Here is a 12,626-nt window from a genome sequence, read left to right as displayed (position 1 = left end):
AAGGCACCCGCGAGGCACGTTCTAAAATAGCACTGGTCAAAATATAGCTCCGCCTAAAAAAAATGTTCTTGCTGTAGTTTTTGAATAAAAAACGCTTGCATTAACGTAGATTTTAAAATGACGATATTTAATTTCATTTTATTTAATTAAAAAAAAAAAAATTAAACAAAAATGTTTTATGTATATAACGAACTCTGGCCTTTTCTGAAGTCAAATGTCAATAATTACTTGTGAATATTCCTTCCATCATTGTTGTATAAATCAGTGTTAATAATTGTGGAGAATAATTAACATTGACATGTGAGCAGTCTCTTCACCATATTATTATTATTATTATTATTATTATTATTAAAAAGTGATCTGTGCAATTTTGCTCTTGAGGTAGTTTGTATCAAACAGGTAGCCCTTCGTACTACTCAGTTCCCTTGAAGTAGCCTTCAGTCTTAAAAAGGTTGGTGAGCCCTGACTTAGAGCAACTTACAGAAGTAAAATATGAAAATGCTAATAAACGAAAATGCAAATCTCCACATCAAACTGAAAATTGGCAAAATTGGAATATTTCATTTTTTTTAGTATTTGTGTGTAAATCACAGCTAAGGAATCTATATAGGAAGAGGTGTGGACACTTAATCAGATAGTGTGGGACATGGAAAAGTCGGTGCTGGTCAAACTATAGCATGTGGTAGTCTGTGGAAAAATAAACTTACAGTATATAGGGCTACATTTTCTACTGTATATAGTTTGGTACACTGCAGAACTGAAATTCAGGAACATTTATGAATTCTACAGTTCACTCCAGAAGTAAAGACCAAATTGCATCTCAACGCATTCAAGACAAATTTGTAGAGAATTATACGTTTCCAACGGGAAATGAGTTCAAATGAACTCGCAGCATTTACATGAGCCGCAGATCCTTACTGGTTAAATCAGTTCTGTTGTCTTTGGAGGTCATTTAATCATTTTAATACTGTCGTCTGTACAAAGTTCGTAAGCACTATTCTTTTATAAGGATATAATCACACAGGAGCATGACTGACATTTTGACAGTCAATATCAGACTACTTTATATTAATCTGGCTTATGTCCAGTTTCATTAGGACACCAAGCATTCCAAGGAATAAAACAAATCCTGAGGAAATTCACTGTTTGAGGAAATGTTTGAGTTTAGATAACTTTAGACCTTTTACTGAATTTGTTAAACTGCCTCCTTACACAACAAGCCAAGGCAAGGAAGTTCTTGGTAAACTGTATTTGTTTCATTAAGTAAAAGGTTTATTTTATAGGCAGAAAAAACTCAATTTTTGTCACTGTTGGTCATCCAACTGGTTTTCCAAGACTGCCACACACACACACACACACACCACTAGATAGTCATTCAAGTTTTGACCTGATCTAAGAAGTCATTAACATATACACTGCATTTCTTATCCGTCTTTATTTTGCTAATTTGCCAAGCAGCAAACGGACAGCTTGACAAGGTAGAGCATCCAAATAAACTTTTGTATTTCTTGTAATTTAGGTGGAAATTGAATAAATGGAGAGCAATATGTATTAATGCAAGTCTTTATCATCGAGACTGTACTGAACAGATTTGTCCTGATCTGCAACATTTATCTTTTTTGCCCCTACAGAGACTCCTTTAGCAGAATGAGCCTCCGTAAGCTTGAGATGTGAGGAAGACGAGACCATTAAAAGAACAGCATTTTATTTATTTGCTTGTAAATATTCAACTGTTCTTGGGGGGGAGGGAAAAAAAAAATCAGTGTTTGCCAGAAAGGAGAAAGCTAAAGTAAGTGTTATGGTAGTGTCATTCCACTTTTGTATGGGTTTACAGAGACGACCTGTTACACTCTTTCAGCCTGTGTCAAAACTCTAATATATTGTGTGCACTTTTTTTTATTACCATGTCCTCAAACGTTTTATCACAAATGGTACAACTTTGAAAGTTTACTATTTAATCCGAACGAAAAGCAAGCAAAAAAAAAAACGTACCATTATTTATCATGGATTTTTTTTTTTTCCATTTTTTGTTACATTTGTTTAACGTTATTGAAATGTTTTAAACATTTGAATAATTTTATGTAGCTTTTGTTTACCTTAAATATTTTACTAAATAAATATTTTAATGCACAATGTCAAATGCATCTGGTAACTGAAATAAGAGCACGAGTTGACTTTTAATACGCTGGTGTTTAATGGGTGTACAAGAGAATCTACAAAAAGGCACAGATGTAAAAGAAATTTACACAAAGCATTTTCCCCCGAATTTAATCTAACAGCCATTTCTGTAGGCACAGATGACATCTCGATAAGAAAAAATAAAATCTGTAGTTATTGCTTATAGGTAATGGCTTTAGCTCGGTGTTGGAGATGAGGGGCTTGTTTCATTGTGCAGCTCCTCTGTTCTGTAACTATTTACACATCTCTAACATTTTAGATCTACTCTCACTTCTGACTCAAAATGTAGCTTATTTCAGAAATGATCCACTGAGTAGAGCTAGCTGTGAAGAACAAGTCCCCGATCTCACAACACGGAGATGGCAGTTTTCACTGGAATGAGGTACAATAGGATAAAATCTACAAAAATATGGTTTTTCTATTCCTGCTGTTCCCTATAGACAATATGAACAAGAACTGAACTCTTTCACCTATACTCACGTGTGTGCGACTGGATCATCTCTGCTCAGACCTGGCTTTCATCTTTCTTTTCTAGCTTAAACAGAAAACTGTCACTCTGAGACTTAACACTTTACTGTGGTATATTTACACCCTAAATGGAACAAATATCCTCCAAATATGAAGCTGTACATCAAGAATAAAATGGAAAAAAAAAAAAAAAAAATCACAATAGTATCCTAACAAAAATATTAAAAAAAACAACAACAACAACAAAACAGTGCATGAGCAATTTACCCGACTTGTTACGGGCCACCAGAGAACAAAGACGTTATGTGCACTACTGTTAGTGCCAAGGTGCATTTTGTAAGGGCCTTTGAAAAGTAGGTGATCTCGTGTCAAGTTCTGGAGAGGGAATGTATCTAGGAAAGAAGCAAAACATTTGGGACAGTATGGAATATACACATATATACACACACACACACACAATGAATATCAGCTGTTTAAGGAATGCTCAAGAATTTTGAAGCACATGGGTGATTACCACAGACAAGAACGTAACGGGACTGGACACTGGGAATGATAGCACACACATTTGTGTGAATTACCTGTCCAGCACTGTCACTACGGTGACTATGAAGAAATTCTCGTCTGTGGTAATGACTCCACATCTTCCCTGTATTATTCCTTTCAACCCTAACCTGGACTTCTTCTGCAATCATGACAGGTGAGTTCTTTGTGGACTTTAGATACGATCCAGTTGTCCTTTAGTTCATTTCCCCTGAGACCTTCTTGTAGAAGAGAAGGTAAGGTGTGGAGGTGGAACAGGTATCAGGAGAGCATGCATGTAGGAACTCTTCTTCCTCAAACAGCCTCACCTCTGAGTCATCGAACAGCACCCATTTCCCTTCATATTCCAGAAGGTTCTGTAAAGCAGTGTTCAAGCTCACCTGACTCTCTTCTTTCACACCATCTCCTCCTTCATCCCTCTCCTTTTTCAGCACACCTATCGGCACAGGAGAACTGGCATAAGCAGCCATGTTAGCAGGTTTCTCTGAACCTGTCTGCTTACTGGCACTGATCTCGTAGCTTGAGATGCTTCTCTGACCTCCCAGTAGACCGACGCCTTCTGTAGACCTCTTTCCTCCAGCTTTGCTAGACAGATTTGTTCCGTTGGTCATATTCTTCATTTTGGAGCTTACGCTGAAGGACACCTCACCATCATCATAGTCCGGTAAAGAAACCACTTCCTTTTTTAGTGGTTTCGTCTCTCCGTCTTTCTCTTCCGTGCTCTCCTCCTGAGGCTGAAGCTCAAGCTTTGTGCGATGGAGGTCCATCATGTGGACGTAGGTGGTGTAATGGCCGCTGTTGATGGTCACGCCGCTGTGCATGACCACAGCGAAGAGCCTGTAATGGTGCCGCTCGTGCGACGAGGAGGGACGTGTGCTCCACTCCTCCAAGGAGAGTTTAAGGGGAGTAAGGAGAGGCGTGTTCACCTTTGACAGTCCTGCATATGGGTCCATCCTGTCCATAAAACAGGAAGTACATAGTTCAATTGAAAATTACATCTACATTTTTATAGGATACACTATAGCACTACAAAGAGGATGTAATTAGCTATTTAAGAAATAAAACATGGTGAGTTTGTTGATTATGTCTTGCAGTTATGTAGAGATGTGCAGGTTGGGGTAATGCATCATCACCATCCCAACTTTGTTCATCTTCCTATAACAGCTGCCACTATTGCCAGAGCTGCTGCTACAGAGAATGAATCAATACCTAACTCGACTGATTACAGAAAAACAACAGTGGTGTGGAATAAATGAACGGCATATCAAACCCATTCGAAACAAGTCCACCTTGACTTAATATAGATTAAAGAGTTAGAATTAATAATAATAATTACGCAATTAAAAAAAAAAAAAAAAAAACTTACTCAGAGCCACTGGCTGCAAAACACTTGAGGTGAATGGTGACAACATCAGGCGTCTTGTCAAACAGAAGACTCCTCTCTGCCTCAGTGTAGTGATGACAGGTCTCACAGAAATATTTATCCTGTCCAACAATCCGCTCCACTGAAGCAAACTGAGAGATAGCCCACCTCAGAGTCTTCTGATCTGGCTTAGGATCTGGGGAAACTGAGAACAGCAAAGCAGACATTGAGCATAGATTCAAACTAAACGAAGATTTAAATGCTCGGCTATATGTAGTCTTTCGTTCGGCTTATAAACACACAACAACTGAAAGACCATAATAGATGTTTGGCTTCTATAAGGCCTTATTATGTATTAACAATCCTTTTAATTTTGACCAAAATGATTATCTCCACTATCTCACATTTATCTGGCTGCACTCACTCTCTGAACTGGCCTCTGAGCAGCTGGTGTCATCCTCTTGCACTGGTACACTTATGTCCTGAAAGTCCTCTCTCCTTTCAGTGTAGCACTCGCACTCCAGGCAGCGTGTCCTCAGCACCAGCTGACCCTGAAAAAGCTGCTTCAGCATATCCAAGCCCTGGACCTCTGCTTCTGAAAAATGGTGTAGTGTACATTTTTAAAGCTTTATGAAATGTACTTCTTTTTAAATCCTAAGAATCAACTGTTTCCCATTAGAGATTAGTTCCTGCTTTAAATGATACAGCAGCAGCTACCTGTCAGGTTAGATTAGCATTTAACTTCTGACACAAAATACTTTGAGTCATCAAGTTCTCCACCAGCCTGTTGATCGTGAAGTTACCTTCTGTTTTTGGTGCGGTTTGATTTTGTACGTTCTTCTCACTTTTGGGAGTGGTTTTATCCTGTAGCTGCTCACTGCTACTTGTGTCCTGGTCCTTGCTGTCTCCTCTGTCTCCCACGTAAGAGCTGATTCGACCCATGCTGCGGAATTTGGAGAAAATACTGGGCTGCTTCCCTGAAGGTTTCAACCAGTTCAGTTTTGCCCTCTTCTTCCTTTTATTTGTGTCCTTTGCGGTTCCTTCGTTTTTCTCTTCCTCTGTGTTGCTTCCTCCCTCTTTCTCCTCCTTGCCCTTCTGTACCACCTCTGTCTGGTCACTCACTGAGTTTCCAGCCACATCACTGGTGGACTTTCTCTTTGAGCGGGTAAAAGGTCTGCTTTCCTCATCGCTTTTCTTGGGTTTGCTCTGTGACTTGGGCTTCTTCTTGGCATTGCCCACTTCTGTGTCGCTCTTCCTCTTCCCATTCAGTCCATCAGAGTTCTCCTCTTCCTCTTGAATAAGCATCGACCCATCTGTTTCCCCTCCCGTGATCTGCTCACTCTCTCCTGGTTTTTCATCTGGGTTGGATTTAAGTTCTTTCTTAATGGTGTCACAAGCCTCCTGTATATATGCAAGGATGCACTGCAGTACCTCCTGAGCATCATGCTGCAGATAGCCCTCATACATCGGGTTCAACTGTCTGTATGTGTACAAAGTGAACAAGAATATTAGTGTGGATCAACAAAAGTACATTCATTCTGTGCCACGAACGTTTGTGGCCATAACACTAACTGAATATGATTTCATGGTGTACTTTATATGGTGACAACGTGACAAGCTACAACTGCCCCGATTTGTCTTTATTATGGTTTTGATCATCAAAAAATGAACTTTTAAATGAAACTCAAAAGTCTATCAGGATGTAATAACATAATATTGATTATAATCACCCAGCACTTTAAATGTTTCAGTAGTACCTGAGAGTATTGAGTATTCTGCGTGGGGGTGTGGCCAGCTCTCCTTCGTTATATTTGTCTGGGTTAAACAGGAAACTCGACTGCAGCTGCTCCACTGAAGATATTAAACTCTGGACGCTGTGCAGTAATTCCATGTGAACAGGTATAGAGTCTTCACACGAGTCTCCCTGCTCAGGATGAAGAAAAAGATGCTAGTAACGGTGGCAAAAAAAAAAAAAAAACATTTACAATTACGGCATTTTAGTAGATGCCGCTATACAGAGCAATATGAACGAGTCACTGACTGAGCTAATAGATAAATACTTTATCGGGAACTTTACAATCAACAGGCTTTATTTTTTTCACATTATATTTTTCATTAAACAATACATTAAAACATTGTCCTTTTCCTTATTCACATTAAATAAGAATACAATGCAGTAATATTAATATAGTACTATAATAATATAATACAATACATCTTGTACTTGATTATAAAAATTTCTCAGAAATTGTATACAATCTAATATTCAGCAAAAATGACTGACTATATAAAATGACTACGACCCAACAGCCTTATTTACTCTGAGAAGGACTCAGTTTCAGTTTCAGTTTATTTGACTGAATAGCAACTTACAAAAATACAAACAGACCTTTTCACTTTTGGCATCATCATCTTTCTGTTTGTCCTTTAACTTGGACAACCGATATAACGTCTTAACAGCATCTTTAAAACCAGGGCAATAGTACAATACCTGTAATGTTAAAGAGATTAATTAGTAATGACATGCAATTATATCATGCATTATAATACAAAATGGAAGTCAAGTTTTTTTTTTTTTTGCACAACTTGGTTTCATATGCAAAGTCTTTGTGGTACTAAAGATATCTACTAAGCATTTAGTAATGTAATGTTCATAAATTTCCAACAGCAGCAATATTAAAAATGAAACTGTAAATGCTAGAAAAAAGGCTGGAGGGTGTGTCAGATCACAGTGATCGTCAGTGGAATTTCCCTGTGATCATAAACAACTTGTGAACAGAGTGCAGGAATGAAGCACGGCAGGTCCAGATTTACTTTTGTTTTCACCTACATGAATGTTGTGCAAGTTGATGTACTTTGTACATCCACTCACTGAGCACTATATTAGAAACACCTACTCATTCATGCAATTTATCTAATCCAGCCCACTGTCGACGAGAGAGGTCGACTAATAATGGCCAGGCTGGTTGGGGATGGCATGAAGGCTATAGTAACTCTTATAACCACTCCATTATTGTGGTATGCAAAAAAAGCACCCCACAATGCACAACATGTTAAACCTTAAGACATCTGAGTTTCAATGGCTCTTTTATTTTGAAAGGTAAATAATCACGACATGACATGACAACACTTAATGTCAAGAGCCATGTGTGACATAATGTATTCTGTTACAGGTCATCCCCAATTTCTGTGTGTTACAGTACTCCCTTGCTTGCCTTTATGCTGATTTTCATTCACATTGTACTTGCAAATTTCCAAGATGAAGAAGTGAATTTCCAGATGACGTGTGAGGGGAAAAACCTCAACCAATCTGAATAGGAAAGAAATGTGTTTTAAAAGCCTACGTGACACACCTGACATTTTAAATGGTACATACCTGAAGGATGCTGTTAAGGTAGCAGGTGTTTCCCAGATTGTTAAGGCCAACAAAAGGTACAAAGCTCTCTCTTTTTTCACTGGAACCAGATGAGGGACAAGGCAATGGCACGACCTGATCACAACTACAGAGGGGAAAAAAAAATCATTCTAGTTCTGCTTTTTTATTTTTTTTTTTTTTTTTTTTTTTTTAAAACACTGCATGATTTCAGCAGTCTTTCAACATTATTACTGATCACACTGCATAAGATGATCTCAATAATATCTGATTTTTTTTTAACAGACTACATGGTAACACGTCCTCCATGATCCTCCAATTCTAGACTCACTACACTCAAGTCAACAATCAGCTCAATACTGGATTGTAAAGAGTTTTCATAAACAAATGCACTTGACTGTAAGTTTGCGCTAACTTTGTAGTTTGTGTTTAGACAAGCGCAATTCTAAAGCATAGAAGTCTTTCATTAGTCTTGTGTGGTCAGGCCTTCAGACTGACTGCAGAAGATCTGGACTCCATAGCAGTTTTATTGGTTAAGGAACGCAACCATTCACATTTCGTTTTGTTCAGCAACACGTTGAGGGATGTGAAAACATGATGTCCATACAAAAACAGACTGATGTGCAACCACAGACTGTTCATTGAAGAAAGTCCAGTCTATACTGGTCACATCACTTGGGAAATCCAGAGTTTAGCTGACCATCTTAAAGACTAAGTAAACAGGATGCATTCCTTTTTAGATGAGAAAAATAGAGCATCATGACGGGTTTGTTTCCAGGAGGATTGTTAAAAAACCTGACACACACGTCTCCCGGAAATCCTGTAGAATCAAACCCTTATATGAGGACTTCAAAACTCCTGAAGTGTATCTAGTTTTGTGTGCCATGATGCGTGAAGCGGAGACTAGTCATTGGTTGTCTTCTGATAAAACACTGATGTCAGATTGACATCAGGACAGTAGTGGCTTCAGAAAATTGTGGTTTAAGCCCCACTATTGGGCCTATAAGGAAAATGTATGTTTCTTCTTCTTCTTCAGTCACTACATCACTCTCCAATAAACATGTCTCATTAGATGTTCTAAGACAGCACAAAACCTAAGAATTATTTTACAATGTGTAACATTTGCCGGTAGCAGAAAACCAGACCGGTGTAAACTAAGCCTAAAGGACTAAAAAGCTGCTGCATCTCTTTAAGTGTAGATGAAACGAGGTCTCTTGAAGTGGTGATGAAAGAAGAGATGAACTTTTCATCATAATGAACTTACAGGACATATTATAGAAACACAGGACTGTAGAACAGAGTCAGAATTTCATTACACAATATATCTTGGGCACACATGGTAATTACACGGAGGGGTTTTACTCTTTTTTTTATTTAATAGACAAAAGCTGACACCGGTGTTATGAGTTCTCCCACCTTGTGGTGTCTGCTGGTTCTGCAGTGTCGGGTTCCTCAGCCTGAGGCTCGGTGAAGTCGAGTGCACGCTTGGTTTCTTTCCTTTGCAGAAACTTTAGAGATAAACGGTGTTTTCTGACCGGACTCCCCAAACCTACTGCAACTCCCTCCATCTGCACACCTGGCATTTTACTGATCTGACAACGAGAAAGAGAGACAGAGACAGAGAGAGCATTAGCCCATATGGGTATATAATAACCTAAAGAATTAGCCCATATGGGTATATAATACACTATAGCATTAGCCCATATGGGTATATAATACACTATAGCATTAGCCCATATGGGTATATAATACACTATAGCATTAGCCCATATGGGTATATAATACACTATAGCATCAGCCCATATGGGTATATAATACACTATAGCATCAGCCCATATGGGTATATAATACACTATAGCATCAGCCCATATGGGTATATAATACACTATAGCATCAGCCCATGTGGGTATATAATACACTATAGCATTAGCCCATATGGGTATATAATACACTATAGAATTAGCCCATATGGGTGTATATAATACACTATAGCATCAGCCCATATGGGTATATACAGTAATACTCTATAGCATCAGCCCATATGGGTGTATATAATACTCTATAGCATCAGCCCATATGGGTATATAATACACTATAGCATCAGCCCATATGGGTATATAATACACTATAGCATCAACCCATATGGGTATATACAGTAATACTCTATAGCATTAGCCCATATGGGTATATAATACACTATAGCATTAGCCCATATGGGTATATAATACACTATAGCATTAGCCCATATGGGTATATAATACACTATAGCATTAGCCCATATGGGTATATACAGTAATACTCTATAGCATCAGCCCATATGGGTATATAATACACTATAGCATTAGCCCATATGGGTATATAATACACTATAGCATTAGCCCATATGGGTATATAATACACTATAGCATCAGCCCATATGGGTATATAATACACTATAGCATCAGCCCATATGGGTATATAATACACTATAGCATCAGCCCATATGGGTATATAATACACTATAGCATTAGCCCATATGGGTATATAATACACTATAGCATAAGCCCATATGGGTATATAATACACTATACCATAAGCCCATATGGGTATATAATACACTATAGCATAAGCCCATATGGGTATATACAGTAATACTCTATAGCATTAGCCCATATGGGTATATAATACACTATACCATAAGCCCATATGGGTATATAATACACTATAGCATAAGCCCATATGGGTATATACAGTAATACTCTATAGCATTAGCCCATATGGGTATATAATACACTATAGCATTAGCCCATATGGGTATATAATACACTATAGCATCAGCCCATATGGGTATATAATACACTACAGCATTAGCCCATATGGGTATATAATACACTATAGCATCAGCCCATATGGGTATATAATACACTATAGCATCAGCCCATATGGGTATATAATACACTACAGCATCAGCCCATATGGGTATATAATACACTATAGCATTAGCCCATATGGGTATATAATACACTATAGCATCAGCCCATATGGGTATATAATACACTATAGCATCAGCCCATATGGGTATATAATACACTATAGCATTAGCCCATATGGGTATATAATACACTATAGCATCAGCCCATATGGGTATATAATACACTATAGCATCAGCCCATATGGGTATATAATACACTATAGCATCAGCCCATATGGGTATATAATACACTATAGCATCAGCCCATATGGGTATATAATACACTATAGCATTAGCCCATATGGGTATATAATACACTATAGCATCAGCCCATATGGATATATAATACACTATAGCATTAGTGTATATACACTGTATATAATACTATAAAACACAAACCTCTCACAGCAGCGCTTGTTATTGACTCTTACACACCACTTATGTTACATCTTCATGCCCAATATCCACTGTAGCTTTGTGAATAAACACCTTGACAACTTCGATGGCGCGATATCATTTCCCACACTCCTTTTCCGACACGACACACCTTCTTCGTTCTGATTGGCTCATGTTCATCCCCATAGTAGGTTTTCTCCCTAACCAGTGGATTCCTAACCAATCATAGTGCAGGGGTGGGATTTATCAGAATACAGGTAGGTAATAAAACACTCGTGTGAACTGCACGAGCTACAGAACTTGGCGCTTTTTTTCCAAGGCAACACACGAAAGTGCCTTTTTTCGCCTACGACGAAACGGATCCGATTGAAACAGTTTTTTCTGTTAACACTTCCAGTGTATTCTTAAAAATCGACGCGTATACTACACGTGTGGCGTGTCTAAGTTTTTTACGATATATTACTAATTAAAACAGGAAAACTGTGTGCAATATTACAGGCGAAATATTAGACAACCCTGTGTGTCACGTGACCAGTGTTTCAAGCCCCCTGGTCCTGTAACAGAATAACAAAGTAACGTGACGGTGAAACTTCACTGTGTTGAGGTTGTTGTCATTGTGTTAAATGTGTTTCACTTTCAGAGGTGTTTGTAATGTTTATCACAATCAGTGTTCAGTCAGTATCTTACCTCACCAAGGCTCTGTGGTTTAAGGAGCACAAATCCACACAGCCATGTTACACAATGTAGAAGTTAATGTTAGTGTTAATGTTGGGATGTTCAGTAAGCACAAGACAAGTCAAGAAGCTTTTATTGTCATTTCAACCATATATAGCTGTTGCAGTACACAGTGAAATGAGACAACGTTTCTCCAGGATCAGGGTGTTACATAAGACAAAGACAGAGATATAAGGACTTAGTAAGTTAGTCCTAGATACATGTAAAGTGCAACTGTGTGACCTGGTGCAAACAGTGCAGGACAAAAGACAGAAAGAACAGTGCAGTGTAGGACAAGACAGTGCAGGACAAAAGACAAAAAGAACAGTGCAGTGTAGGACAAGACAGTGCAAGACAAAAGACAAAAAGAACAGTGCAGTGTAGGACAAGACAGTGCAGGACAAAGGACAAGAAGAACAGTGCAGTTTAGGACAAGACAGTGCAGGACAAAAGACAAAAAGAACAGTGCAGTGTAGGACAAGACAGTGCAGTGTAAGACAATACAGTGCAGGACAAAAGACAAAAAGAACAGTGCAGTGTAGGACAAGACAGTGCAGGACAAAGGACAAAAAAGACAGTGCAGGACAAAATACACTGCAGCACAAAAGACATAAAGAACAGCGAAGTGTAGGACAAGACAGTGC

At 38.3% G+C, this 12,626-nt stretch overlaps 2 protein-coding genes across 16 annotated transcripts in view; one reads left to right on the top strand and one right to left on the bottom strand.

Moving 5' to 3' along the window:
- Positions 1-2,133, top strand: part of dock7 (dedicator of cytokinesis 7) — a 63,796-nt gene extending 61,663 nt beyond the window's left edge. For all 15 annotated transcript variants that reach the window (XM_060867588.1, XM_060867587.1, XM_060867583.1 and 12 more), the window contains one exon: positions 1,632-2,133. In XM_060867588.1, coding sequence (XP_060723571.1) covers positions 1,632-1,674 — 43 coding nt within the window. In that variant the 3' untranslated portion in view covers positions 1,675-2,133. The remainder of the gene's footprint in view (positions 1-1,631) is intronic.
- A 37-nt stretch (positions 2,134-2,170) lies between these two features.
- usp1 (ubiquitin specific peptidase 1) lies at positions 2,171-11,414 on the bottom strand. Its single transcript, XM_060867589.1, has 9 exons — positions 11,272-11,414; positions 9,339-9,514; positions 7,926-8,049; positions 6,939-7,040; positions 6,307-6,473; positions 5,353-6,029; positions 4,974-5,144; positions 4,553-4,754; positions 2,171-4,140 (listed from the first exon to the last, which is right to left on the bottom strand). Exons 2-9 carry the CDS (start codon positions 9,503-9,505, stop codon positions 3,384-3,386), a joined length of 2,367 nt encoding a protein of 788 aa, XP_060723572.1. The 5' UTR covers positions 9,506-9,514; positions 11,272-11,414; the 3' UTR covers positions 2,171-3,383.
- Between the last annotated feature and the right edge of the window lie 1,212 nt (positions 11,415-12,626).

This window comes from Tachysurus vachellii, chromosome 4 (genome assembly GCF_030014155.1).
Source record: "Tachysurus vachellii isolate PV-2020 chromosome 4, HZAU_Pvac_v1, whole genome shotgun sequence".
NCBI classification, from domain to species: domain Eukaryota; kingdom Metazoa; phylum Chordata; class Actinopteri; order Siluriformes; family Bagridae; genus Tachysurus; species Tachysurus vachellii.
The sequence above is the reverse complement of the archived record's forward strand: the minus strand, read 5'-3'. Positions and strand labels throughout refer to the sequence as shown.